Source organism: Cydia strobilella, chromosome 7, assembly GCF_947568885.1.
Source record: "Cydia strobilella chromosome 7, ilCydStro3.1, whole genome shotgun sequence".
In the NCBI taxonomy this organism is placed as follows: Eukaryota; Metazoa; Arthropoda; class Insecta; order Lepidoptera; family Tortricidae; genus Cydia; species Cydia strobilella.
In genome coordinates, this window is record NC_086047.1 from 10270450 (window position 1) to 10298368 (window position 27919).

Below are 27919 nucleotides of genomic sequence, written 5' to 3' on the forward strand. Positions count from 1 at the left end.
AATTATACATTCTTTTATTTTTTTAAAGAAACAAAACTTCCTTTAAGTAAAATGAGCTAACTTAAGGTTTAAGGCACTTTCCCACCAGGGCCATACATTTTTTCCACCCTGTATATATCCGACAGCAACAAACTAGTGAAATCGCACTCCTATTTAAAATACACTGAAGCAGTTCACTTTCAGGTTCTTCATTTACATAGAAGTCAAATGAAATGTGCCAGTAGCTTCTTTCTATCTTGGACGTGTTTACAGAGTTGAAAAATACGACTTATAATTTTCAAATGGATTTTTTAATGGATTCCCTTAGAGGATTAGGTAAGGTGCCTCAATTTTTAGGGTTCCGTACCACAAAAGGAAATAACGGAACCCTTATAGGATCACTCGTGCGTCTGTCTGTCTGTCTGTCCGTCTGTCACAGCCTATTTTCTCCGAAACTATTGGACCAATCCATACTTAATATTATAAATGCGAAAGTCTGTCCGTCTGTCTGTCTTTCTGTCCGTGTGTTCCCTCTTCACGCTTAAACCGCTGAACCGATTTAGATGAAATTTGGCATAGAGATAGGTTGAGTCCCTGAGAAGGACATAGGATAGTTTTTATCCCAAAAATCATCCCTTAAGAAAGTAAAAAGCGGGGTAGAATTGAGATAATTAACGAAGTGCCTGCTAATTTGTGTGCATAATATGCTCAAATTTAGATTGCTATGACATTTTCTCCAGGCGCTATTCTTACTCTAGCTGCGGTTACTAAGTCCACGCAGACGTAGTCGCGGGCAAAATCTAGTTAAGTTGGTATACATATGTAAGTTTGCGACCCACAGACGGACATGTAACGTAAACGAATGAATTTTAAACACGGGGGCCACTTTTGGGGGTTAAATAATAAAATTAAAAATTAAAGTTTTTCAAACTATGTCGTGTTACATACTAAATGAAAGAGCTCATTGTGAGAATTTTAAATGTATTTTTTTTATAATTTTAGGATAAACAGTTTAGAATTTATTCAAGAAAATAGGCAAAAAATGACCATTCCCTCCCGTTTTATCTCCGAAACTACTGGGTCTAAAATTTTGAAAAAAGAAATACACAAAATATATCTTTACCTATAGATCACAAGTAAACCTATTAGAAATGTGCAGTCAAGCGTGAGTCGGACTTATTTACTTAGTTTTTCATCCGACCCTTACGGGTTTTTAAAGATATTTCGCTCACGTTTCACATGAAAAATACATTGTTTAAATTGTGTAATACGGAACCCTTGGAACGCGCGTCCGACTCGCACTTAACCGGTTTTTTTTAATGTTTTAGGATGGGGTAACCCTTTGGATGCAAGAACGATTTACAACAGTTAATATAACACTCAATAACAATAAAAAATACGATAATAAATTAATGCTTTATCACATTGCACTGAAACCTTTCTGGGTCGGTTACATGAATTATTATTTAATTAATTACAAACTCATATGCTTTGGAGTTTAAAATTGTTTGTGTCCTTAATTGGAATAGTGCAGAATTTAACAAAGTTAGTTTAGCCTTAAGCTAGTTACAGACACCTAATGTGCAAGACTCGCGCGAGCTGCTTTTGACGATAGTTTTTTAAGCACACTGTATTTATTTAGTTTACTTTCAGCTCACCTTTGTTGCTAACTAGTTTCGTTCTGACGTTTCTGGGGTAAGTTTAGGTGCTTCCTCGGGGTTCTTCAGATACAAAACATGACAGCTACATTACATTAATATGTCATACTCGATAGTGACCTTCTGATCCGATACAAACATGATACAAATATGCTATGAACATACCTACATGTGACCGAATTGATTGTCTCGCAACATTCATGCTACGTTAATGTACATATGATCAAATTTGACTTTGGCAGTACATATTCCACGACGTTTACAAATGGCTCCTTATCGGTCTAATTAACAAAATGAGGTATAATAAGCTGCCTCACTACACGTTTTAATTGCTAAGTGAGGTTACATGTTAATCAATCCAGGCGGTCCTACATACATAAAATGTGTATCCGATGAACGCAGTCTAGATGAGAGTCTATATGTGTTGTATTTTACGTAAACGTAAATCGATATCAAAACAGTTTCAAACAGATTTCAATTGTAAAGTTGGTAAATGTTAAGTGCTATAAGCGCAGTAACAAAGCTTTACCCTTACAAGGCAAGGTACCTATTATCATAACAATTTCTTGGAACATTGTTGACTATTCTATAGAAAATATTGAACTCTGTAGTTATTAGGGTTCCGTACCTAAAGGGTAGAAACGGGACCCTATTACTAAGACTCCGCTGTCCGTCCGTCTGTCCGCCCGTCTGTCTGTCTGTCTGCCTGTCTGTCTCTAGGCTGTATCTCATGTACCGTGATAGCTAGACAGTTGAAATGTTCACAAATGATGTATTTCTGTTGCCGCTATAACAACAAATGTGATTTTTTTGCCGTTTTTTGCGTAATGGTACGGAACCCTTCGTGCTCGAGTCCGACTCGCACTTGGCCGGATTTTTGGCATTATATTGTTTTGTCCTGACTGTTGTCGGTTAACATATTATTTGATATTATACCTACTCGTATGCCTGTGTTTACTTTTCTTATCTAATTTAGTTGTCACTTGGTGACTTTTTGGTTTGTGACTTATTTTTAGGGTTCCGTACCTCAAAAGGAAAAAACGGACCCTTAATAGGATCACTATGCTGTTCGGCCGTCCGTCTGTCTGTCAACACGCTTTACCTCGGGAACGCGTGCTATCATGTTGAAATTAAAACCATATACTCAGGTCAACGGTCCCTTGAAGCTGTGAAAAAATCAAACTTCTAAGTTAAGGTAAACGAAAGATACGGCCGTTTATAAATTTGTAAGAAAAAGTAAGTTAAATTTGTACGGAACCCTCAGTGGACCAGTCCGATTCGCATTTGTCCGGTTTTTTCATAATGTAATTAGTTTCGCTCCTTCGTTTTATGATAAAATATGATTTCCCGTAAGCAAAGGCCAGAGTTTCGTTACCAATACATTTCTCATTGAATTTCAGGTAATTTACAGTGCGAGAATATACCCCATGAAATCTGGAAGGGCTCACATTAAAGACGTCATAAAAACTTTTATGGTTTTCCAACCGAAGGGCGGAGTTTTAAGCGATACATAAAATTTACATTATTTACGGCCAGTTGGACCACATAAATCGATATCAAAGTAAATAATACTTAAGATCAATAAGAATTCATTGGGCACTTTGGCTTTGAATATTATGATAGGTTCTCTTAATCTTAACATAGACTAAATGTATTTTGATAAAACATGCATTTTTTTAATTACTTACACGGTTAGTCGATCTGTACAAGTTTTGTTTAAAATTACGTTCAAATCAGGTTTTTGTTATTATGAAGTAGGTATGTACAAAGTCTATTTAATTCGTTTTATTAATAACCTAAGTACAAGAATCATGTAATGTAGTTTCGTCTGCATCGGTGACCTATTTTCCGGTGTTCGATTGAGCTTAAATTATAGAGATCTATAAATGTCGGATGACAATGCAATATTATTGTCATGTAGCTGTTCTGAGATGAACATTGATCTTGGGAAATGTACTATAATCAGTAAGTAATAACGATCTCCTAGCCTTGTCGGTAGTGACCCTGCCTATGAAGCAGGTGGTCTCGGGTTCGAATTGCGGTCAGGGCATTTATTTGTCACGAATATGGATGATTTATGGATGTTTTCTATGTATCTAAGTATGTATTTACTATTTATCTAGGTATATAAGTATGCATATCGTCGGATCGTCACCTAGTACCCATAGTACAAGCTTTGCTTAGTTTTGGGCTAGGTTGATCTATGTAAGATTGTCCCCAGATACTTATTTTATTTATAATTTATTGATAAGTCTAAGAAAAATAAAATAAGTAATTTATTACTTACTTACTTGTCTCAGAAATAGAATTTGGCAGAAAATTGTTTAAATTAGTGGCCATAAATTAACCGAAGGTACAGGCACAGAATAAGTAATTATCATGTACAGGTTTTTTTGCAAGCCAATGATCCAAATTGGAATCCTTTAATAAAAATAATGTTTAACTATAAAACTCCCGTGAGACTCAAACATATTAGAAGAGTGAAGACGGTCCTCGTAAATTGGACCGAAATATGTCGAGCTATTCGACTTAATTGATGTCTAAGAAAAATAAAATAAGTAATTTATTACTTACTTACTTGTCTCAGAAATAGAATTTGGCAGAAAATTGTTTAAATTAGTGGCTATAAATTAGTAGTAGTAGTAGTAGTAGTAGTAAACTCTTTATTGTACAAATATACATATTAAAAATTACATGGTACAAATAATAAGATGTACAAAGGCGAACTTATCCCTTTGAGGGAAAATTAACCGAAGGTACAGGCACAGAATAAGTAATTATCGCGAAACTAATTACATTATTATCATGTACAGGTTTTTTTGCAAGCCAATGATCCAAATTGGAATCCTTTAATAAAAATAATGTTTAACTATAAAACTCCCGTGAGACTCAAACATATTAGAAGACGTGAAGACGGTCCTCGTAAATTGGACCGAAACATGTCGAGCTATTCGACTTAATAATACGTGAGTGACCCGTTTTAAAATAATCTAAAATAAAAATAATGTTTGGGGATTACATTCTCAATCACACCCTTTTGGTTGGTTGATACCAACCCTTAACGATGCCTGCTTCGTGGCTACCGTCCAACGCGCTCCCAGAATATGATTACGCTAATGCGTGAAATGGGCTTTCCTGTTCCATGTTCTGTACTGAAAATGGGTCACTAATGGTGTTAGCCTTGTTTGTTCATTGTTTTTCTCATTAATCGCATGGACACCTCGGAGTCGGGAGTATAAATAAAGCATTGGTAAACAGCTACTTGAATCTCTTTCGAAAACAAAATACCTAAATAATAATACTGCCTACTAATAGTGCTGGAATTTAATTCCGCCGCCGATTCGTGCACTGAAATCGCTTAACACTTTTAAGTCCAAATGTCGAGCATACTTGCTGAACCATCAAATTGAGTTTCTTTCTTAATAAAGTTTCAAGAATTTTAATTTTTACATTTATGCGTAAGCTAATTTACCCGTTGTGTCTCACTGACGGAAAGAGCAACCCATCTTCTCTGCTGTTTTATGCAAGCCAACGATCCGCAACGTTGAACAAAATGTTAAATTATATCTACCTATTGCCTAATTTCAATTTAATTTTAATTTTTTTTTCTGTAATTCTGTAATTTGTGTTTGAAGTTTGTGTTGTCACTTGTTTAGTTTTAGTTTAGTTGTAGCTTAGTTTTTAATTCAGTTACCCACTGAAAATCAGCGTCATGGCTTGCCGTGGCATTATGCTGAGTGGGGATCCTGTTTTAGCATCTAATTTGTGTTTTATGTGTTCTTCATAGTTTTGTCCAATGTTTATGATGTTAAAATAAATGTATTTTCTTTCTTTCTTTTAAATGCGAGATGTGTCCATTTTCGATTGTGTTTTACATTCGATTTTCTATCGAGTGATCTGTATGTAAAGTACTATTTATTTAGTGCAAGTAGGCAACTTATAGTGTAACCATTGTAATGACTGACACTAGTCAATAGCATTTATAGGCACGATTTAGGTATCTAAAAGCTCTGTAAGTTAACATTATAGACGCGAATTTCAATTATGAAAATCAAATTATAGAGTGCAGAGGAAATGGATGACTTCTGTAATGGCCTTCTTTTATGAGTTTTTTGGTATATCAGGCCCCGTAGCCAACGTGCCAATTGTTAACGCTTCGTAGCGTATCGTAGTCGTCTTGCTCTATCACTCTTCCACACTTAACTAGTGCGACAGTGACAGTTGCGTTTCGTTTGTTACGGAGCGTTAACGATTGCACGTTGGCTACGCACCCAGATATCAAAAAAAGAAAAAAAAAAAAAAACATTATTTCATCTTTTGTCCCAGAACTTTTCAAATGTTTAATCTGTAAAATTAACGGAGTTCTCATATTTTATTCTGATCTTATTCGTATTTTTGAACAGACAGTCGCTAATTGCTATTAATTAATGCCGGCCTTGGTCCTGTATGCTCGTCGCTTACCTACCACTCGCCTCAGGAGTCCCAATACACGTGATCTGTTTGAGTACGCCTGAGGTCTTTGGTTCAATTGACAAGCTATCGGTGAGCGATTGGAATTTAGTAGGTCCGCGGTGACAAATTACTTATCACGACCTCGACCCGCCGCCCGCGACTCTTCACTGGTCTTAATTCGATGATTTACCGCACAGGGCAATCTCTCGTTTTATGAAACAAGCCGCTTGTATTAGGGATTTAATGGCACATTGCTTATAATTGAGCTGTTACGAATAAATTCAATTTCATTCGGAGAATAAACACCCAATCAAAACTAATCAAAATATCATTCATTTTCATACATTTTAGTTAGGTCGGTATAACACTTGTATGCTCAGCAGAAAAGATCAAGGGCTATATACCAAGCTCAGGGCGGGACCGCTGTAGTGACAGCCTATATACCAAAGCTTTGCGCAGCGCAGCGTCATGAATCATGGATCATCATGAATGGCTCGTACAAAAATAAAAAGCGGTCTTTCCTTTATAGTATATGAAAAGTTAGAAACAGAATTACGACTTTATCATGAAAGAAACCTAGCCAGATCGATGATTTATTAATAAGTAGGTTGCTACTTCCTACTCTTCCTAGGCGCCAGACTACCTACAAACACTTAGCGAGTTCCGCGATTAGTTGATAACAAGTTGTCAAGAATCGGAAAGTTTAAATTACACTCAATATTCTGCACAAACTATTAGTTTTCATTGCTCACGACAATTAAGAGACATTTCCCTCTATTGTGAAGCAATTGTGAAGGAGATTTGTTATAACTCGCAAGAGGCGAGCCAATTGAACACAGCTGTAGGTAACGTTTTCTGACGATGACTCGTGATAGGTATGGTATGACTGCGCCCCGTTACCATCTTTCTTCTTTCGTGTCGAGGTTCTCTCAAACAGTGGATGCCCAGAAAGCATTGTCTATTATCTTTGATATTGTATCATTTTTTATCAAAGCTGTACGGCTTCATATATGTATAGGTATATACCTATACATACCTATTTGGGTATGTATATACACGAATAGCTTAGAAAACGAAACATTTCCATAGGTACATTATTTACGTTTTTCTTAGCCTTTTGTTTTAATTTTCTGCAAACGATTGACATCCTGGCCAGTTGGCCAGTTCGGGTTGGCAGTGTTGCCACGCCATTCCATACCACGAACTAACATTGAAACAAGTTTAATTGGTCAACAGATATCTGTCGGCGTGCTTCCGTTGCTAAAGTTTGACACTTATCTAATTTAGAAACAAACCGTGCCTGCGACTGGTCGATTATTATTATTATTATTATCGTAGATCGTAGCTGGTGATAAGACTGATAAGCTACGATCATCCGCATAGGTTTGACAAGATTCGTGATTGGCACTGAACCACCTTTTACACCAGTAACACAACAACGAAATATATTACCAAGAGAAATAAACGACATGAGAAAATACATAATGTATAAATAAGTAATTTGCGTTAAGCACGTAATACAAGTCCATTTGCTTAACGTGTTTTTAAAACAAACAGCTTGACGCTAAAATTACTGAACGAACTATACTTTCGTGTCGTGTGCTGATATAAGTGCTTTAGCTCCGAGTCCCAGTGAATTATTCGCCTGGCGTCCAACAGCTTGCGTCAGTTACTGGTGACGTTGACGTTTTAATCCTTTTAAATAGAGCAAGAGGAATTTAAAGCACTTATTTTGACATGAATTACTTTATCGTGAATATTACTAATGTTAGAAGATCATTCAGTGAGTGTTATGAGAGTTTTATAGTAAAGTATGCCCAAACCCAAATAAGAATCCAAATGCATAAGAATATATTATTCTAATACGTTTTTAATTTGACAATTAAAGTCTACATCATGCATAGGGGCATGGCACACTGCATCCGATTCGCACGTCGAACGCAGTGTGCAATGCCATGCCCCATTCCTAAGGTATTCAAAGATTTTAAAAGTAAAGTTAGGCCCGTTCATATAATTTTGAGCGAACATGCGCACCAAAGGACATGTGCACAAACGCGATTTGCACACCAACGAACTGGCCCACTTCGTAGTGCCCGTCTATACGAAATAGGTAATATTATATAAGTCAATGAAGGTATTACAGTCAAACGTAATGACGTGGCTAAGCTAGGGGTTCTGTCATACGATGTTATATAACGTTATATAACAGTCAGTATAGGAGCACCATTATTATAAAGTTTGACAAGACTTCACTTAACCTCTTTCTTAATTCGTTTCCAGGTAAGCTTGTCGGCCAACTGGCACTATCTAAGTCGACGGCGCCAACTAGTTTGGTGAGTTCGCCATAGTCTTTAAACACAGGTGCTCCGTTATCGATTGGGGAACTTTTGGTTCTTCCGGGACGAACATTCAATTGATTAGAAATTGTTTGTACAAATTTTGGTGATGCAAAGTCACTTGTAATATCTTGCTCAATGAAACGAAGTGCCTAAAATTATATGAAATAGTAAGATTATGGCGCGCTTCGTTGAGTATGAACAGGTTCTAGTACCTACCTACCTACTAATAATTTTACTTGTTTGTTACTTACATCTAATGATTAAGGTTATAATTAAGTACTCAATAGTGATAAGTTTATGACGTGTAAAATGTACTGTTTATATTTACCAATAACGTCTGTATTTCTATGATACGAGCTCATATGTCTGTCTTATTACATTGTTTAATACTTTAGTTGCTGTATGTATATCACTACACTTGTTTTTAGTCATATCTGTTTTTAAAACCGTCAGTAATTTTATTGACGAATTCTCGATACTGTTTTGATATGCTATTCTTGGTTGAAGTTAACATACGAGTAACTCACATTTTATTGTTTTCCAATACTTTTTTAAACTGTCCTTTGGGGGCACGGGGAGGAAAGGGATATTGTGTACTAGTTTTTTATTAAGATCGTCCAAGTCGATCAAATCAGCTTATAACTTTTTGGCAAAAATTTCATTTTTGGCACATGCTTTTATCGCTGACTGTACTTTTTTTCCACAGGCAACTAATACTCATCGAGGCAATTCTAAAAACCCCAAACACAATTAGGTTGCCTTGTTTTATCACAGAGTTCCTATGACCACCTCCTGTCTTCATCATCAGATCTGCTCGATGGTACATCCATGCTGGGTGGATGGTGATATTGCATTGTCACCCGACTTACATGCGTATGCATATTTTCAGCTTCATCGGAACCCGGGAAGATGGTTAAATTAGTTACCTTAGATTCCATTACATAGTTGATTCCATCATGAAGTTCCAGTTCATATCTTCCGGCTCCATCATCAGATCAGTTCGACAGTACCATATTATTGTATTGTCATCAGAACTACATACGACAGCTGCCAATTTTCATGACGCTACGATCCTTGGAAGATGGTTAAATTAGTTACCTTAAATTCCATTACACAGTTAGTTACATACAGGTCGACCTAATAAAAGCTTGTTAATACTAATAGCGTCACCTATTACCAGTAGTACCCAGTACCTAAGTAAAGCCGTCCAAAGGTACACAATAATTATTGACACATATGATCCAGCTATATTCAAATTAGAGCCCAAAACTAGAAGCTAAGCATTTTCGGGAACCATATTATGTTTACCTTTACCAAAAAGGTACCAGTCGGCAAGTTTGTTCATAAAATACGTAAAAACTTTTCCAGCAATATTTTCCGTTAAATAAAGACGTATGATCGGATTGGAAAAAACGACATCTCTGTGATCCGTTTCCTATTACTGGCTCAACAGTTGGTAACTTGGCCATCTTAAAACTGATTACTAGTCGGCCAAATTGGCAGTAGGTTCTTAATTATAATGTGTTATGTAGCGGTAAATTTCTACCATATTAATAATAACAGAAAGTTAATTCAGTAGACCCCAGAGGTGGATTACAAATTATTAAGAAGAAACGAAAAATAATATCAAAGAGCTTACTTATACTTATTTACTAGGTATAGTATAGCAAACGTTAATTATCATGTTAAGTCTTCCTAAACATGTTAGAAAAAGTATGAGATATCGAGAGCACAATTGGTAAAATATAACCTTCTGTACAGCCGAAAGATCTAGGTCTTCGACAGATAAGTGTTGAAAAGGTACCGCATGAGCGGTATACAAATTTTAAACCTATTATTGATATGTTATCCCTACACTCGCAGCACATTTTGCACCAATATAATAAGTGTATTTCGTCGGGTGACAAGGAAAAGTCACTAAGTACTACCACAAGTTCATAGCCATAGTGAACCGTATTATTATCCGAATAAGGTTGATTTTTATTTAATAAATTTTTCAGTAATTAGTGAGTTTTGCTTGTCACCTGATGATTTCATTGTAAGTACCTACGAGCGAGATGCACGACACGATCAATTGGCGTGAAAATGAGATGAAATTGTTTGTTCGAATCGGCCCCCAGATCGTACTCGAACATAGCCAAAGCCATTTCGGCTTTATAGATGTCGCAGGCATTTTATAATAATCCACCGTTTACAAACGGCGTCGTCAATTTACAAACGTTTCAGTCTAGTTGTGTAGGAAATGATATAAACGCGCGTGAGGATGGTGGTGTGGTATAAAAGTTTATATAAATTTATAAAACAGCAAACCATGGTCACCCTCAGACAACCATCACGTTTACGTTGACACTATTCAGCGCACTAACAATTTGCCTTCGGCACTTTACAAACGTGAAATCGTTTGTAAATTGACGACGCCGTTTGTAAACGGTGGATTCTTACAATTTGCCTGCGACATAGACACCACGTGACGTTAATATCTCTCACGAGTCTGGTTCGCTTGATTTTTGTCGATATTATGGGAATACGACGTATCACCACGAAGATCGCGTCTATATTCATGAAACGTATTAGATTAATGCGGATGAATGCGGGTGAACAGCTAGTTTGATATGGATCTATGAATTACAATTTGCCTGCGACATAGACACCACGTGACGTTAATATCTCACACGAGTCTGGTTCGCTTGATTTTTGTCGATATTATGGGAATACGACGTATCACCACGAAGATCGCGTCTATATTCATGAAACGTATTAGATTAATGCGGATGAATGCGGGTGAACAGCTAGTTTGATATGGATCTATGAATTTGATGCAAACAAGTTAACAAGTATGTCAATTTTAATAACAAAACTTCCGTGAGACACAGACATATTAAATATATTAATAACGGGTCCTCGGTACGGAGTGAAACATGTCGAGCGTTTTCGACTTAAAATACGTGAGTGACCCGTTATTAATATATTTAATTTAATAAGTACGTCAATGCAAACTTTCTTTGAATCAGAGATGGCAATCTCTTGAGGGCCTACCGCGAATACCGAAGTTCGCAAATTGCGGGCATCTTCCTCTTTTACTCCAATTATGTCGTTATTAGAGTGACACAGAAAGATGCCCGCAATTTACGAACTTCGGTTTTCGCGGTAGTCCCTCCGGGTATATTGGCTGTTTTGGCTTGGATAGTTACGTTTTGCTTGACTTGACTTTGCAGTGTTCGTTTGGGTTGCAATGTTGAGTTCTGCTCTGAAATTGTTGTGTAATATAATCTTATGTGGATTTCTAGAGTTATTTAATGGAGGAAAAGGTAGAGGTAATCTTACGAGTACATTAACGTAGATATTCTAGGCAGTCGAATAAAAAAAACAAATACCTATAGGAACTTCACGAGTATATTCATGTATGTGATCTTTTTTCATAGATCTGTTCAGGTATGTAACTATGTATCTTTACATAACTTCATACAATATTAAATATTCTTAAAGTCTAAACATCAATCAGGCGATACATCAACTGCTACTTTTGTGCGGCCACCCTGTTTGTTGATAAGGTAAAAATTACCGAAATAATGGTGTTTGTACGTACCATATCGATGATTAAACTTTTGTATTAGTTAGGATAGCAGTCATTATTATAGTAAAGATAAATTGCCCGCCTAACCCCAGTAATTATAGCGAGGTTAGTATAGTAAGTTTATATGCTGCGTCATATCTGCGATTGTTCGATTTGCTAGGGAATGAAAAGGACTTTCCAGACAGGAAATTAATATTTTCACTTCCTGTCGCCCAGCATTTGTGACGCTGCTCTCTTTCTTGGTTGTTTTTTGATATTAAACAAAAGTTGTGGCTGCGGCTCCGACCTCTTTTTATTGGTCTGTCTTTCTCCCAAAAAACTGATTTTTAATAGTAGCATATCTTATACCTTTAAACGAGCAATTCTTATATATATCTATATATCTATCTATCTCCGAAAGGCTGAAAGGATTATTTTAGGCATTAAATTGAGTGACAAAGTGAAAAACACTGAAATACGCAATAAAACAAAAATAATAGACGCAGCAGTAAAGGCATGTCAATTAAAATGGCGGTGGGCTGGGCATACAGCTAGGATTAAGGACGGAAGATGGAGCGAAAAGATATTCCACTGGTACCCTAGAAACAGCCGCCGCCCGCCCGGCCGCCCGAGAACCCGCTGGAGAGACGACATCCAGGCCGTCGCCGGCGTTACATGGACCCGAGCCGCCACCGACAGAGAATCATGGCACAGTATGGAGGAGGCCTATGTCCATGAATGGACATCCAATAGAATTTAAATTACTATAATCAAAAAAAATGTACATACAACATACAATATAATATAATTTCATAATAGCTAAATAATAAATTAAGTAACTGAATAATGTATACAGTAAAAAAATCAATATTCTTTGTAATTAACCATGCATGTATTTGTTTCTATTGGAAATAAACGGCTTAATTATTATTATAATTATTAATTATTATCTATCTATCTATCTATATATATTTCGGGGATCTCTGAAACGGCTCTAACGATTTCGATGAAATTTGCTATATGGGGGTTTTCGGGGGCGAAAAATCGATCTAGCTAGGTCTTATGATGCTCATTATATATAATGCGCATTTTTGAGTTTTTATATGTTTTCCGAGCAAAGCTCGGTCTCCCAGATATTTTCCATTATAAGAGCTAAAGCTTTTTCCATGAAAAAATCAGGTACTTAGCGTTTATAATATAATATTACATTAGTAGAGATGATTGGATGGTACTCGTACAGTCGTTATGAAATGTATAGAATCAGTCAAAGTGCCTAATATATTGCAACACATCCTTAATGCTATGTTAAAATATTCTTTATTCAAGTAGGCCTAGCAACAAGCACTTTTTAATCGTCATTAATATATAGATATCATCTTAGTCTTATTATTTGAACAATTTAAGAAAAAAGAAGGGTTAAAGAAATAAATAATAATGAATTGCTTAATTATAGAAATGTCTAACTTTATAATAAGATATTTACAATAAAATTTAAAAAAAGGTACGGTAACAAAGATGTGGCGCTACATGTCTGGCTACGTTAAATGTAGCTACCTACATAATGATATTTTATTCAAATTAAGTATAGTGTGCAACTGTGCATGATCTTTCTTAAAATAAAATAAAACTATCAGCAATTTCCTTTTAATCTTAGTTTTCGTTTGTAAGTAGTTATAGAGTCTTAGAAAATTATACAAGTCTTGAAAATTATACTTGTTTTACAAATACTGAGGTAGGTAGCTACATTACTTTGTTCTAATATTCCCGGAAAACAGTTAACTGCTCTGTTGCCTAACTAAACTTTTCCCGTGTATACTTGTAGTAATTAGGACAAACCAACATTGTTGTTTAATGTTAGGGATCCGGGTCGGTCGGTTTCGCTGGTAATAAATGGCGATATATCTATTTCTATTAGCTTAGAAGTTCAAACGTGTATTACATTTTTGTGTATACATCGTTATTATTAACAATAAGTTAGTTATAAAGTTTTGTAAACTGCATAACTGGGTTCTGCGATAATAGCAGACTTTAATCGTTAATTCATTGGACATTTCATAACATAAGTATTGAACAATCCAATTAGCTTGAACCCTAAATGGCTTATCAATTAATGGCCATGTGGACGAATGTAGCGATAAATAGACATGACACGGTGGCTTCTCATTGTGAATGATGCAGTTTCGTGACAAAACGATACGACTGTTCTTTGCTACAGAATGAGTCGCTACGGCGTAGCATGGCCGATTTAAGTCGCACAGTGACATGAAATGGTACCTCTCAAATCGAATCAATACTTTGACAGTTTCATTCTTACAAAATCCTATCAGTACAATTGCCCCATAAAAATGTAATCAAACATATTTTTTACTACTGAAAGACTGCCTGCACGTGCTACTAAGGATCGCAGTGTCTGTTTAATAGCACTCAGAATAATATTAAGAGCTTTAACATTTTTATTACGTGTTGGTTTTCTTTTATTATTTCAGTTTTTATCATAACTGTACCACTCGGGTACAAATTGTGATTTCATAACGCAAAAAGTCACATGCACGACAAGAAATGAAAACACAAATAATGTCAATCTAGTCTGCAATCTGAGTATTATATTATCCGACCGTCTGAACTGAAGCATCAAATGTTATGACATTAGTGGTGTCACACATGTCACCGACCGTCACTTGTTGCGGTGACACAGCTGTGTCACATATGCTCACATTAAAGGAGGCCGTAAAGCAAAGTGGGGTGATTTATGCCCAAAATGCCCGGTGATTAAATTCAATCATTATTTATTTTCCGAGAGCTGAAGAAAAGTCACTAAATTCTCTAAAAGGTAAGAGTAAAATTACCTAAAAACTTAAGGGTTTAATGGGTTTGAAATAAAGGCACAGTTTATTATTTTATGAACGTATTTTTCATTTTTGGTAGCAAGTGCTAGTAAAGTCGGCAAAAGAGACAAGCCACCCAATACCCAATTGAGTATTTTTAACAAAGTTTCAGAATTCTTTCCTTTGAAATAATTTACAAATATCAAACTAAAAACAAAGAAAACTGAATTGGAAGTTTTCATTTGCTTCATAAAATCAACAAATTGTCAACAAGGAATAAAAACTTGGCATTACCTACTTACTAATCGCGTATATGTTGATCTGTGTAAACAATGTTTTAACAGTATGTTACGTACGTACTTGCGTGAATAATAAATGAATGTTTAGACACAAAAAACGATGAAGTATGGTGGTAAGCTCATAATTAAAAGTACGTAAATTCAGGGAAGTTTCGCTGTTTGGATTTGTTCAGCTACATGATAATTGATAATAATTCATAGGTTGAAATATCTTCTCAATTTTATTTTCACCTATAAAATATCTGCAAAGATATCTAGACAAACTCTCATGCAGGGGCTGAGCAATACGGTAAATTTCGTTCCTTATATCCACATCACGTACTCTGAAAGACTCGCCCATTAGAAATAAATAGACGAATTTATTTTTACAAAGTACTATATGTATAATTTACTTCTTCCTTTTTATTCTAAAAACATTTCAGTATTATTTTCGATTTAGACTCATTGGAAATGAAAACGCATACTGTTTCATTATATTCGAACTTTTCTTTAATAACATATTTTTCCTGATTGTTTTATAGCTGAAATAAGGATTTTTTTAAACTGTCGTAGCTAACGTTAAATTGAAACAGTCCACTGTAATAAATATGTAAATATTCCGAGCGTCTATAAAACGGTCGCTGTGTTTTATTTGTTTTTGTGCAAATACGAGTAGTTTGCCATAGAGCGGTATGCCTTTATTTATGACGATAGCAGATAGCTTAAAAGGATAGGTACTTTAAATTTCTGTACAAATTATTTTCAAACAAACTTGTTTTGCTGTAAGAGGGTTGTTTGCTTATGTTGGAAGATATTGTTTTTCGCAGGCCATGACTGCTAGCCAGGTCAATGTGTAATCAGCGACATTGGAAAATGTATTCCATTCAGAAATCTGCTTACTTGATTCAGGTGTGGCGCAGGATGCGCCAGGAGCATCTAACCTGACTCTTCTTATTTTATGACTGATCTTATTTTATGTTTTCTTTTATATTATGTAATGCCTTGTTTGTTTGTGCTTACGAATAAAATCTTATTCTATTCTATTCTAATATCAAAAATAGGTGGCGGTGGGAGTGGGGACATCCAGTCGGTTATTGTTTACGTGTTATGTTTCTTTCTTATTTAGTAAACATAAACATACATATATACATAGTAAACATAAATTATAAGTACCTAATTAAAACTAATATTCATTTCCAACTAATTACCTACCCGTATAATAAATTAATATAACAAATAATAATATTTTGCACCGCAGGAGGTCTATTCAGATCGTAATTTCTTGTTATTAATTTGTAATGGATATGATCTGTCAGCTGTCAAAAGTGACATTTCTGGTTAAAGAAAAGTTAACATTCGCTCAACTCTAAAGTGTCACACAGCTGGCAGATCACGTCCATTACAAATTGATAACAAGTAATTACTATCTAAATAGACCTCCAGATTAGTATCAAATTTCATAGAGTAGGTATCACTAGGAGGCCAATTCCAACTTCTTCTTCTTCAAAATGATATCTAAATGATGTCGGTCGCCCGTACGCCTCGCTCGCGCCAATACATGTACGGACAAGTACGAGCAAAATGCACGCGCGACTGACATCATTTAGATATAATTTTGATGTCAGAATATGAGTTCAAATTGTCTTCTAGGTCGGTTCGGTATATAATCTAACACAATTTTATTTTAATTATTCATCATTTTTGTATTTTTTGTTGTATATCATGTTATCGCATAGCGCGCGATGGATTCAGACTTGTGTTTTGGCACTTGTCATATGCACTAAAGTCGGATTGCTTGTTATAGCGTCGATCCTCGCACTCATACCGACGGAGATAACGAGCGGTCCCACTTGACCCCAATACACGGTTCGGCGAAGTCCCCATAAATCTCACAACAATGCTTTACAATCCTTTGTACACAGATTGCAGTGGTAAAAAGCCTGACCACTGCATTTAACTGCAAAATGGTTCCTTAAATCTTTACCACCACTTTAATTTGGACTTTAAGGGAACCAGTAGCTGGTTCAAAACGAATGACGTGGAATTGGCATATCGAAAAACCTAGGTGCTGTAAAAAATTATCAAATCGCAGTCATTATACTTACTTGAAATTTCAGCATTTAAAAATCGCAACGCAATTAGCTTAGTGTATGTGTATGTCAGAACGACGTCTGTTCGCCACGGGCACAGTACACCTGCCAGGCTTGTGGGCGTGTTTGCTGCTCCCGTATTGGCCTGCACAGCCATGGAAAATGTTGTCGCCCTACCTGACACTGTTTCTATAGTCTGCAATAGACTTTAAGGCCATGGATGATGTACATGCTATCACTAATAAAAATCAAATCCCTAATATGTATTATGTACCTATATACTACATCCGCTTTATGCACCTACATTAATGTACATTTTCATGGTACGTGCATAAAGATAGCTCCCGAAGCGTCTTTGCCTTCAGCGATTTGCGAAACTTCCTTTTCTTTATGATCCTTCATTGTTAAGAGAGAAGTTCACTCCGTGTTCTGAGAGCTCGCTGAAGATTACTGTGGTAACTTGTAATAATATAAATGTATATACGACATACGTCCGGTCTATCCGTTGTTTTAAGCTCAAAATTTCCAGCTTCGTACTTACTGTTTTGTTACTATAGGTAAGTAGTTTCGGTTTCAGGACTAGAAAATCATCAAACATTTATTCAGCAAATAGGCCACAGGGGCACTTTTACATGTCAATTTTTTTTTAGCGCTAAACATAATTACTTATAGAAATAATATCTACATTTATATCAGCTTATCTGCAATCTTCCGCGGCTCTACGTTATCTGGAAGTAGTTTATCGTAAAGTTTCGCCAGGAGCTCGTATGTATAGATTTTTGATGACTGATCCACATATTTGACGTCAGATAGGCATATTAAATTATGCTGTCTAGGTTAATTTTGAAGTCAGCCTACGCAAGCAGAATATAATTTTTCTGTTCGAGTTCGAGGAAAGACGGCAGAAAATGGATCGTGGCTTCAAACGCCTGTCATTTGTTCCCGACAGTTGTACCGCAGGCCGCGTTTCGTATTAATATGGGGCCATAATGATCTGATAGCGGATTTTACGGTTACACTCATTTCCGTGAAATGGACGTGACGCTTCCTGATTTACAGGATATTTATCATTATGAATTCTGTCTGTTTTGCCTAACTGGGATTTACAAGAAACAGCCTTACGTAAAAGTTTGTCAGAATTAATGTAATTGAAGTCACGCCGTAAAAACAGACACGCTCATACTAAAAGGGAAAAGATAACAGGAATGAAACAAACTCCATTTTATTAATCCTCAACAGACTCTCATTTCAATCCTAATTTTTGCTGCCATTCCAGCGTCTTTTCATTTTCATTGAAGATCTCGTTAGATAACGGGTAACCGCGTTAATATTTGCTTTTAATACGTGATTTTCTTATAAACTAGCAATTTAGTGTTGCGTAGTTCAGCTAGCGTGACGCCATTTGGACTTGTGTGTCATCGAGAAATATGTAGTGTGGAGAAACGCGAGAGCGGCGCACGGTCCGCTGAGCGCTTTTTTACGCGTCCAGCGCCCGCGCGGCTGCGGCCTTGTGCCAGCGGGTGAAATGCTGTATGACTCATAAACGGCTATGGCTTTAAAAACACAAAATTGTCTTCAGTTTCATTTTCAAAATGTTGGCCTCTAAATTTGCTTGATTATGACACGTCGAATAACGGTCAAAGTGGTATTTTGTGTACATATTCTTCAAATATTCTGTGCGGGCTAAAAATATTAAAGTTAAAAAAAAACACGAGGCTAGTATGTCCGCAGTGATATCAATGATTGATAACAAAATAATATTAAATTATGATCGATTTGGAATGTTTGAAAGGCGCTACAGGGCATTATTCAAAAATACAAAATCATAAAATGCTTATGTTCAGTCACAGGACAGTGTGCACTTGTGCAGTAACTGTTTTAACAGTACATATGGTACTACTTTCTCGCACTAGTGCGTAAAAGAGTACTTTTCGTGCATACGTCGAAAATTTAAAGGGCCATAAGTACTGTAAAACGTTGTACGATACACGTGCGAATAGGTAATTCGCAACTCGTGTCGATTTAAAACACTCCCTGCGGTCGTGTTTTAATTTATCACCACTCGTTTCGAATTTCCTCTTTTCCGCACTTGTATCGTAAATAACTATTCCGCTGGCAGTGGCGCGCGCGGCGCCGGTTAACAGCGCGCGCGGAGGCGATCTGCGCCGCGCTTGCGTTCGCGTAAAAACACCTATTAAAATCCCTGACCGCCATTTAAATTGCTAATCGCTCGATGAGCAATAATCGTGAAAATCCTAGTCTTAGACATATTAATTGAAATATTTCACTATGTCAGGCTGTGATATTCGCTGATTTTTATTGTAATATAATTTAGTATTCGCATGCATTGACTGATGCTTTTGATTCTAGTAACTGTAACCTAATGGTGGTGGTTGTTCTGTTCTATATTTCAAATCATTTAATTCGAAAAGTGAAATTAAGAAAATTTGATGATTTGATTCAATGCGTAAGAAAATTTTTACAGATCTCATTATTGGTTGGGAAACCACATTGGAGGCAGTGATTTAATAAAGGCGGTTAATGTTTACTGTGACGGTTGGTTAGATAAACTGCAAATTGAGTAATCTATAAAAACGGATACAAATTTATGATGACCTAGTGTTATCGAGCGGTATTTTTTGGCAAACTATGCGGTGTGCACTGTTTATTTTGGGAAACATCGCTGTAGTGAAGATCTATAAAAAATGATAAGTAATTATCATGTTAGGTAACTATAAAATGTTAGCGCTTCCGTCATGTTTACACAAAAATCTACTTAAATAGGAGGCAGAATTTATATTCGCGTCTCTATTTCCGGAAAGTAACTAGAATTGTTTAGTAATTACAAACTTTAGGGTAAGCGCTAAATGTGGTTATTTTACTGTGGTTTAGAATATTCTGGGAGTTAAATTATTTATCAATGTTTTAGCGTTGTTTATGAGGATAAATTAACAAATGTATGAAAAACCAGATGCCTACGTAATAAAACTGCGACCAATGACGGAAGACGGTGTTTCGCATCTTCCAAGACGGGCCTTCGTAAAAATCAACATCATCTTATGACTTATATGACATCTTAAAATAACACTGGCGCAAAGGGCTGGAGCTAGCTTACACAGCTACTCTCGAGAACTCACGCCACGCGACTTCTTTCTGGACAACCGATTCCCACCTATCCGACAGGGCACCGTATGGCTATGGAGCGCTGAGGTGGAATGTAATAAGGTGGAAAGTGGAGTATGTGCGGGGTGCAATAAACTATTATTGCACCGGTCATACCGATGGAGTCGTCACAACTGTACTCCTAGTGGTAAATATTATTACGAAATTAATAATAATAAATCTAGATACATATAGTACCGCCTTTGTACATTCTATCTATTTAGTTTTATTGTGTTTTAACCTGTCTTCTCTCTTCTTCTTCCTGCCCTTATCCCACGTTATGTGGGGTCGGCACAACATGTTTTTCTCTTCCATTCTCCTCTATCTTTCGTCACCTCAGCACTCACTCCTTTCTTTCTCATATCCTCTTTCACACAATCCATCCATCGCTTTTTGGGTCTACCATACGCTCTCCGTCCATCAACATTCATCCCTAACATTCTTTTGCCTATATGGCATTCATCCCTCCTCATCACATGCCCATACCACGCTAACCTACTACTTCTTATCTTCTCCGTTACTGGTACTACTTTCAAACTTCCCCTAATATACTCATTCTTAATCCGATCCTTTCTAGTCACTCCACACATCCATCTCAACATTCTCATTTCCGCTGCGTGCACTCTTCTTTCATCCGTCACTTTCATCGCCCAGCATTCTGATCCATACATTACAACAGGTCTCACGATCGTCCTGTAAATTTTCCCCTTAAGTTTAAGAGGCATTCGTGGATCGCAAGTTGTTCCAGAGACCTGTCGCCATTTCATCCATCCCGCATTTATTCTATTTTTCACGTCACGGTCTATGCGTCCGTCGCCCTGGATCAATGACCCAAGGTACCGGAAGTCGGGGCACACTGGTAGGGATACACCATCTAAGGCTATGTTTTAACCTGTGTTACGTACAATAAAGTGTTTACATACATACATTTATACATAGGTACATACATAAGTATTATTTATACCGTGTATTGTAAACGGCTTAGATTGATTCATTTGACACTTTATTAAGCTTCAAAGCTTTGTTGTGAGGTGAGAGGGATTTCAGGAATTCGATACACAATATCAAAGTTGAAAGGGTTGCTAAGTGCGTGTGTGAGCCACAGTATAAGCCTGGTAAAGGGTTTCATAAGCGCCGGCATTCCTTAGTAGCACATTATTAGTATCCGACATCACACAATTAAGAGTTGCGTGGGCGTACATGTTGCCTCGAAACATTAACTATAGTTAAATTAGGTGTTCAAGCTTCAATGTCGAAAGGATTAGTGTTCTTTAATAAGTGTTGATTATTGTTTGACTTAATAAAACAGTTTAATAAACTGGAGAATTACTTCATGCAATGCAACATAATTGAGCGAACTTGCTAAGCCTTACAAGGCGGTGATTTTTTTCACCTGCTGCCATATATGTCATATCTTCCGCATAATACGATCGTTTACGCATATCGGTCGGTAAACAAGCCGGCTATTACATAAACATGGTATTATTTAATTGGCAATTAATGCCGGCCAGCATCTTCCATGCTAGTGGAAAAAAGCCGATAACGGAGTTCCAGCTGTACCGCATCCAGTTAGTGATATGCTCTAGTTCCTTCGCTACCGCTTTGCTCGTCTCTCAGTTTAATCAATTCTTCAACAAGAATTATGGCTTCAGACGAAGATTTAAGTCTACAGGCCGTATTTACTAAGTAAATCAAAGCGGCCTGGTTTCGATCCAGGCCTGAATGTGTAATAATTGTGCTTAATTAGTGTTTGGTGGTTTGGAAATTGCGGTTAAAATTCTTGATCAGTAACTATTCTTATAACTATCCGTTCTATAGTAGCGTTTCTCTCGGTACAAATGAACGTGATGTTCCATAATATACACGCGATATAAATATTTACAGGTGGGTTATAAAAATCTGTTAAGTCTTTACTGTTAATGCCTCCATCATCTCAATAAACTTTGTTACAGATCTATGTATATCGATCCGTTTTAATATTACGTTTAAAGGCCAGTTGCACCAACCATACTTAACAGACTGATCAACATCACTCAGCAGAGTACTTGAATACCATTTCATTCATTCATTTTCATTTGTGCCATTTTGTGGCACTTTTTCTTTTTTATGTTTCTCTGTTTTGTATAATTTTCTATTTGTGTGTGCTAACGAATAAATGAATTTTATTCTATTAAAATTCCCATAAAATAAAATTTAGCGAACGATCGAACGGTGACAGACGGTTTGGTGTAACCGACCGTAAGTGACTAAATATGTAGCTATTTACATGATTAGCAAGAAAAATGCTACAATATGAGAATACGACATAGCGCGTATAATTGATTGATCAAAGGAACTTACCTGTAAGTGATCTTCGATCAAAATTATATGAAGTTGACGCCTCCTCTGTATAACTATGTAGTCATGTTTATGACGAGCCATACGACACGAAGTTTAAAGTACGAACGAAGTGTGGAAATTTTAAACTATCCACTGGTATCCCTGTTTATAGCTAGCAACACTGCGCGCCCATGTCAGCCATTATAGTTCAAAGTAGGTACTAAAATAATTAAAATTAGGCAATCATTTTTGGGAGGGATAAAGAGCAACTAACAATGGGGTAGGGACTGCACAGAGGAGGCGTCAACTTCATATAATTTTGATCGAAGATCACTTACAGGTAAGTTCCTTTGATCAATCAATTATATTCGTTGACGCCTCCTCTGTATAACTATGTAGATGTTTAAAGACATGGTTGCTATATTTTAATTATTTATTGATAACAGTCACATATGATCATAATATGCATTTCTAAAATGTGAATTAAAGTAACTAATTTACACTGTTTAAAATGCTGGTTGAAAAAACATTTTCATCTATTAAAGGTCTATTATAAAAATCAGCAAAACACCTAGATGATTCTGTCCACCCAGCTGTTTTTAAAATATATTCAACATTCACCCCATTCCTATATGCGTGGCTGGTCGACGCATGTCTTGTGCTATGAGCACTAAATCTTGATATATCTATACCGGCTTCAGATAAAATATCTTTAACCCATCTTGCCAGCGTTTGAGTTGAAGCTGGTGTATGGGGTTTCCTAACTGTCACAAATAATTGATCAGATTTTCTTAATGATTTTGTGACATCAATATAGTCTTTTAATGCTGTAGCTGGGCAAATACTCAAATTTTCTTTATAATATGGGATGATTAACAATGGCTGCAACTTGTTCCTTCCTGAAGTTTTAATATTGTCGGATATTTTAATTTTTATATTTTCATCTGTGATATTTATATTACTTAATTTTATGAGCGACATAGTTTGTAGTCTATGAGCAGTAACTAGAGTTAATAGAATTATTAACTTCTTAGACAAATTATGTAACCCAAGGTCTGTATTAGGATATAAATTTGACACATAATTTAAAACTAAAGCTGGATTCCAGGTTTCATTATACTTTGGATTGTTCGGTCTCATTTTGTAAATACCAGTAAAAAATCTTTTAATATCTTTATGTGTACCTAAATCGCAATCCATAAGCAGTGACAAAGCTGATCTAATAGAATTAAGAGTTCCATAGGCAGAACCATTGTTAAATTTCTGGGTCAGAAAACTAAGAATATTTGGAACTGACATTATAAAGGGGTCAATTGTTTGAATACTACAATATTCCCACCATTGTTTTAAACATGTATTATATTGTTTTATTGTATTATCTGATAATGAATTTAAAATTATGTTGATACATTCATGGGTTAATCCTTTTCTTAAGTAGACTTTGCTGATAATACTGCGGCAATCAGTGTAAGGTTCTGATGTAGTGGGTGGTGGTCCCTGAAAGGAGATGATAACAATGACCTATTTGGGTAAAATTTCAATATGGGTGACCTTTTTAAAAACATAAATATAGGAAAACCAAGCTTGAGAAGGCCATAAAGGGACTACCATTATACCTTCTGCTTTATCGGTTTCAATCTTTTTTAAACATTTTAAAATGAGAGAAAATGGTGGGAAAGCATAAAATTTTAAATTTGTCCATGAAACAGTAAAAGCGTCTACTGCCCAGCAAGTAGGCTCAATATGCCAGGAAATAAACCTTTTACATTTAGCATTTTCTCTTGATGCAAATAAATCAATTGTTGGACATCCAAATTTCAATTTGATTTTGTTAAATGCGTTGTTGCAAAGCTGCCATTCGGTTTGTTCGTTAGTATTTCTTGACTCTTTATCTGCTATGTTATTATCTTTAGAAGCTATATAAGAAGCAAATATAAATAATTTTCTTGATTCACAAAATTTCCATATTTGACGGGTAAGATCATTTAAATGTTTGTGCTGAATCCCTCCATATCGATTGATGTATGATATTGCAGTTGTGTTGTCACAACGCAATAAAATTTCACAATTTCTTAAATCCTTAGCAAAGCACTGTAGGCCAAAATATATAGCTTTTAATTCTAAATAATTTATGTGTGATTTTCTATCCTCCCTATTCCAAAAACCATGTAATTTTTTAGAACCACATACAATACCCCAGCCAGTCCGAGAAGAGTCTGTGAATATCTCAATTTTGTGAATACCTTCTCTAATAGGATTACTAGCCAAACAGATATGTTTTTTCCACCATTTTAAATCCTCTTTTACTTCATAAGTAAGTACCATTTTTGACTCAAAATTATTGTCATTCTTTTTAAGATGAAGAAATTTATGACATTCCAATCGTTTTGTATACATTAGGCCATATGGAACAGCAGGGCAAATCGATATTAAAATACCAATTAGGGATGCAAAAGATCTTATAGTGGTATGTTTGAGACGTATGAATGATTTTATTTTACTATATATGTTGGTGCGTTTTTCGTTTGGTAATGATACACAATACTTAGAACAATCTAAAACAAAACCTAAAAATTTACATTGCTTTGAGGGATATATGTTACTTTTTTCTTTATTTATTATGAAACCCAATGATTCTAATAAGTTTTGGCTGGTTAAAATATTATTAGAGCATTCACTCTGCGAGTTCCCAATAAATAAAAAATCATCCAAATAATTGACTGAACATAGACCTTGTTCTCTGAGGTAAGTTATTATAGGTTTTATCAACTTGGTGAAGACATAAGGGGCCGAAGAAAGACCAAATGGAAGAACCTGAAATTCGTACATATTGTTGTCAAAAATAAATCTTAAATACTTTTTGGAATTTGTGTGAATTCTTAAACAGAAGTAAGCATCCTGGAGATCTAGGGAGGCAAGGTAGGACTCCCTGTTGATTAACTTAATGGCAGTTCTAATATCCTCCATTTTGAAGTGTTGTGTAACTACATGTTTATTAAAGGATTTTAAATTCAAGATAAATCGAGCTGTTCCATCTGGTTTTGGTACAAAAAATATTTTTGACAAATATTGATTATTTACAGGTTCACAGTATTTTACTGCCCCTAATTTTAATAATTTATTTAACGAGTCATGAATTATTTGTTTTTCTGTAGAAGTGAACTTATCATTTTTTGGTATATATTTCTGGTTAGGTGTTGATATTAAAGGTATTTCATAACCTTTATGAACCCATCCTAAGACTGTTTTGTTTTTAATAACTTTGGCCCACTTGTGAAAGAAATATACAAGTCGTCCAGCCACACATACCTCGGCTATTTCTTGTGGTCTCGGCGGTGAAGTTGGTGACGCTTCCCTCGAGCTGGACGACGAGGTGACCAATGCCTTTGGGCTCTCCGGGGTTGACCAACTGCTGCTGCTGCTGCTGTCGTCCTGTAATAATTTCTTTGGTACGTTCTTATTTTGCTTAGGTAATTTTTCTTCGGCCCGCCCTGTGTCTGGTTGATGGTGTAGGACGGGCTCCAGTAGTTTAAATTTTTATTTTGTTGAAGATCTTTCATGGATTTTTCCATATCCTTGGATCTTTTTATAATTTTATTTAAGTCATCTCCAAAAAGGAAAGTAGTAGTTTGGGTTTTTTCCAAGGTGTCCTTAAGTATTTTGTTTAAGCCGGGTAGAATTACTGCCTTCCTAGTTTCCGTTTCTAGAAAATGGAGATCTGCTAGTAATCTTATAGAGTCCCCCAGTGGCTCCACATAGTCTTTCTCATTTTTATTTAGTAGGTCCTTTAATATCTTATTTAAATTAGCGATAACCAATCCAATCTGATTTTGTTTTTCACATAATTTCTCATCCCTAGTTTTGGCATTTTTATTTAAGGTAATTTCAATTTCTTCGTTTAGTTTTGGAGCTTGTACAAAACAGTTTTCTATCGAGGGAATTTTTTCTTGCAATTTCTTTTTGCCTTCTTTATCCAATCCTTTCTGAATGATACTTTGCCATAGTTCCGCTAATTTCGGGTTAATGGAAATTACATTCTTTTTCATATCTGGCTCCCCGATTAACTGCAAGATGTTCTCTTTATCTTCACCTGCCTGTTCATCGTCAGATTCTTCAATTGGCAAAATACGCCTCCGTTTTTTCTTAGGTGGTTCTTCATCCTCATCACTCGAACTTATTATTCTATTATTTCGATCATTTCGAGGTGCTGTGGAAATACAACTCATGTACAAAAAAAAAAATAGATATTAATTATTATTGAGCACACTCAGTTGGACCGGGAAAGACTTCTTAAATATCATATCTCGTGTACTCGCTCGGTAGTACCGCGAGAATACGTCTTATTTGTAATAATTTATTAAAAGGACACCATATGCACATAATAGGCATCTCATATATCAAAGCCCTGTATCTCGTGTACTCGCACAGTAGCACCGCAAGATTACATTTTAGCTTTGTATTGTGACAAGAAACAGCATGTAATATAAATACATCTCGTGTACCCGCCCGTGGCACCGCGAGAATATGTTTTCTGAATTTCTGCTGTTGTAGGTATATACTGAGAATACTTGTTTCGTTACAGAGGCAAATCAAGCAGGTACCTATGTGTGCAAATATAAATTTTGCTCGTGTATCCGCCCGTGATACCGCAAGCAACGTGTTTGTAATGTATATAGCAATGTTCACATGTGAATAAATCCCATATTTGATAAAGAAAAAACATTGCATAGGTATTATTTCAATATGACGCAATTGTAAATAATCAACAACAACAATGGCGCCTTTGCCGGTCGACTTACAGAAAACGATCAGTTTTCTTGATATCTACATAAATACCTTCATCCGAATCGTCGTCGAGTATTTTCAACAATTTCCTTAATTTCCTTCTGTTCATTTTTACGAATATAAAATATTCGTATGGATTCGTAGAAAGAACGTGTAGTGTCGTATTGCACGAAAAAACATAATGGCTGACATGGGCGCGCAGTGTTGCTAGCTATAAACAGGGATACCAGTGGATAGTTTAAAATTTCCACACTTCGTTCGTACTTTAAACTTCGTGTCGTATGGCTCGTCATAAACATGACTACATAGTTATACAGAGGAGGCGTCAACGAATATAATGACAATTCGCGTATTCATAAATGATAACAGTCCAAAGGACGAACACTGGATGGCGAAGCTTACTTACAGCTTAGAATTAGAATAATATTCGATTCAATCCCGCAATTGACTAGTATGTTGAAAACACTAGCTTACAGGAA

The 27919-nt window shown here is 35.9% G+C and overlaps 3 protein-coding genes across 4 annotated transcripts in view; 1 reads left to right on the forward strand and 2 right to left on the reverse strand.

Annotated features, from left to right (window-relative positions):
* The window catches only part of LOC134743078 (calcyphosin-like protein), a 403310-nt gene that overhangs the window by 371873 nt on the left and 3518 nt on the right, over positions 1–27919 (reverse strand). The window lies entirely within an intron of this gene.
* The window catches only part of LOC134743106 (calcium uniporter protein, mitochondrial), a 144734-nt gene that overhangs the window by 82544 nt on the left and 34271 nt on the right, over positions 1–27919 (forward strand). The window lies entirely within an intron of this gene.
* Positions 23071–27575, reverse strand: LOC134743066 (uncharacterized). The gene is made up of 3 exons (XM_063676354.1): positions 27492–27575; positions 25965–26862; positions 23071–24152 (listed from the first exon to the last, which is right to left on the reverse strand). The coding sequence occupies exons 1-2, from the start codon at positions 27547–27549 to the stop codon at positions 25970–25972; spliced, it is 951 nt and encodes a 316-aa protein (XP_063532424.1). The 5' UTR covers positions 27550–27575; the 3' UTR covers positions 23071–24152; positions 25965–25969.

What these genes read in the sequence shown, in the direction of transcription:
- LOC134743066 (XM_063676354.1), bottom strand. Translation starts at nt 27,549, where the DNA reads ATGAACAGAAGGAAATTAAGGAAATTGTTGAAAATACTCGACGACGAT. An exon ending in CGACGACGATTCGGATGAAG is followed by an intron (nt 26,863 to 27,491) that starts GTATTTATGTAG and finishes GTATTTCCACAG; the next exon opens with CACCTCGAAATGATCGAAAT.